At 39.7% G+C, this 2,500-nt stretch overlaps 1 protein-coding gene across 1 annotated transcript in view; it reads left to right on the top strand.

Moving 5' to 3' along the window:
* Positions 1-2,500, top strand: part of LOC122254330 (uncharacterized) — a gene marked incomplete at its 5' end in the record, with an annotated part of 22,412 nt that overhangs the window by 17,472 nt on the left and 2,440 nt on the right. Inside the window, 1 exon segment of the mRNA XM_086531557.1 lies at positions 1,087-1,484. Coding sequence (XP_086387683.1) covers positions 1,087-1,484 — 398 coding nt within the window.

Raw genomic sequence — 2,500 nt, 5'->3', positions numbered from 1 at the left:
ATGAAAAAAAATGATGGTAATGATAGTAATAATGATAACATTTTGCTGATAATGATGATGGCAATGATAATTATGCCAGTAATTATGATAATAGCAGCTATAAAATGTCAATGATGATAATAATGATGATAATAATGATAATGGTAGTAATGAATATGATAATGATAATAATAATAATAATAATAATAATAATAATAATAATAATTATAATAATAATAACAATAAAAATAACAATAACAACAATAATAATGATAATGATGCTGACAATAATAATGATAATAATAATGATGATGGTATGGTAATGATGATAACATAAGGATGATGATAATAGCAACAACAATGATGATACTGCCGATTATATTATTAATTGATAATGATAATTATATTATTAATTGATAAAAACAAAGGTAATAATAATACTGATAATAATAATAATGATAATGAGGATGATAATAATAACAATAATGATAATAGTATTAATAATAATGGTAGTGTTAATGATGTTATCAATAATAAAGATGATGATGATAATGGTAATAATGATGATAGTAAGAATGATAGTTATAATAATATTAATGATAATGATAGTGTTATTGATGATATCAATAATAAAGATGATGATGATAATGACAATAGGGATGATAATGAGATAAAGGATAATTATAATGAAAACAATTATGAGAACAATGTTACTAGGAATAACATTGATAAACATAAATCAATGTATGATAAGTCTGGTATTGTGTTTCTATTCTATCAAATTAATTGTGATTAATTAAATCTGACAGTGATGATGATATGTAATAATAAACATTTGGTCATTTTTATCTATTTCAATTTTCTGTTTCCTAACCCCCTCGCCCGTTTTCTGTGTCCTAACCCTTTCCCGTTTTCTGTTTTCTAATCCTCTCCCGTTTTCTGTTTTTCTAACCTTTTCCCGTTTTCTGTTTTCTAATCCTCTCCCGTTTTCTGTTTTTCTAACCCCTCTTGTGTTCTGTTTCTTCTAACCCCTTCCCCTCCCCTGACCCCCTTCCCCTCCCCTGGACCCTTCCCCTCTCCTCCTTCCCCCCCCCCTCACCCCCACAGACGGGCCCTCGGAAGCGGAGGTGCGCGACGGCGGCAAGACAGTGGGTGGCGAAGAAGGCGTCCCCGGCTACCCGTACCTCCACGCCCTAAGCCTGCCGACGCTCCTACCGGCGGCGCTGGGCGTGGGCGCGGGCCTGGTCATCATCATCATCATCCTGATCCTGCTCATCACCTTCCGCACCCGACGCCCACGCCAGCGACCCGAGGAGGCGCACCTGCGGTCCCCGAGCGACCACTCCCTCGCCAGCGACCAGAAGTCTCTCTCGGGGCACAGGTCGCCGCCCCTGCCCACGCCCACGTCGCAGGAGAGCCTCAGGTCGCCGAGGGATGGGCGGCCTCCCTCCGCCATGACCCAGAGCGAGACGGGCGGAGGGCCGTGCCACGATAGGGACAAACAGGTGATTGAGGGCGTCGAGTGAGTCACAGCATGGAGTGGGTCACGGCATTGAGTCGAGTCAGGGCGTTGCGTGAATCAAGGCATGGAGTGAGTCAGTGAGTGAATTAGAGCAACTAGTGAGTTTGTGTGTGGGTTAGTGCCATGAGAGGGATATGCAGGCGAGTCTTTGGTGTAGGTCAGGGCGGTCAGAAAGAGAGAGAGAAAGAGAGAGAGAGAGAGAGAGAGAGAGAGAGAGAGAGAGAGAGAGAGAGAGAGAGAGAGAGAGAGAGAGAGAGAGAGAGAGAGAGAGAGAGAGAGAATTTATGAAATAAAACCGACGTAGAAAGAGAACAAGACAGAAGCTGATAAAGAGACGAAGAACAAGACAGACACACAATTTGAGAGACAGAGAAAAAAGACAAACAGACAATTTGAGAGAGAGACAAAAGACAGACAATTTGAGAGAGAGAGACAAAAGACAGACAATTTGAGAGAGAGAGACAAAAGACAGACAATTTGAGAGAGAGAGACAAAAGACAGACAATTTGAGAAACAGAGACAAAAGACAAACAGACAATTTCAGAAACAGAGACAAAAGACAAACAGACAATTTGAGAGAGAGAGACAAAAGACAGACAATTTGAGAGAGAGAGACAAAAGACAGACAATTTGAGAGAGAGAGACAAAAGACAGACAGACAATTTCAGAAACAGAGACAAAAGACAAACAGACAATTTCAGAAACAGAGACAAAAGACAAACAGACAATTTGAGAGAGAGAGACAAAAGACAGACAATTTGAGAGAGAGAGACAAAAGACAGACAGACAATTTCAGAAACAGAGACAAAAGACAAACATACAATTTGAGAGACAGAGACAAAAGACAAAAACAATTTGAGAGAGAGAGACAAAAGACAGACAGACAATTTCAGAAACAGAGACAAAAGACAAACAGACAATTTGAGAGACAGAGACAAAAGACAGACAATTTGAGAGAGAGAGACAAAAGACAGACAATTTGAGAGAGAGAGACAAAAG

Source organism: Penaeus japonicus, unplaced genomic scaffold (assembly GCF_977035675.1).
Source record: "Penaeus japonicus unplaced genomic scaffold, GWHDUDI00000001_assembly GWHDUDI00000036, whole genome shotgun sequence".
NCBI lineage: Eukaryota > Metazoa > Arthropoda > Malacostraca > Decapoda > Penaeidae > Penaeus > Penaeus japonicus.
Note: the sequence above shows the minus strand (reverse complement) of the source record. Positions and strands in the feature narration are given on the sequence as shown.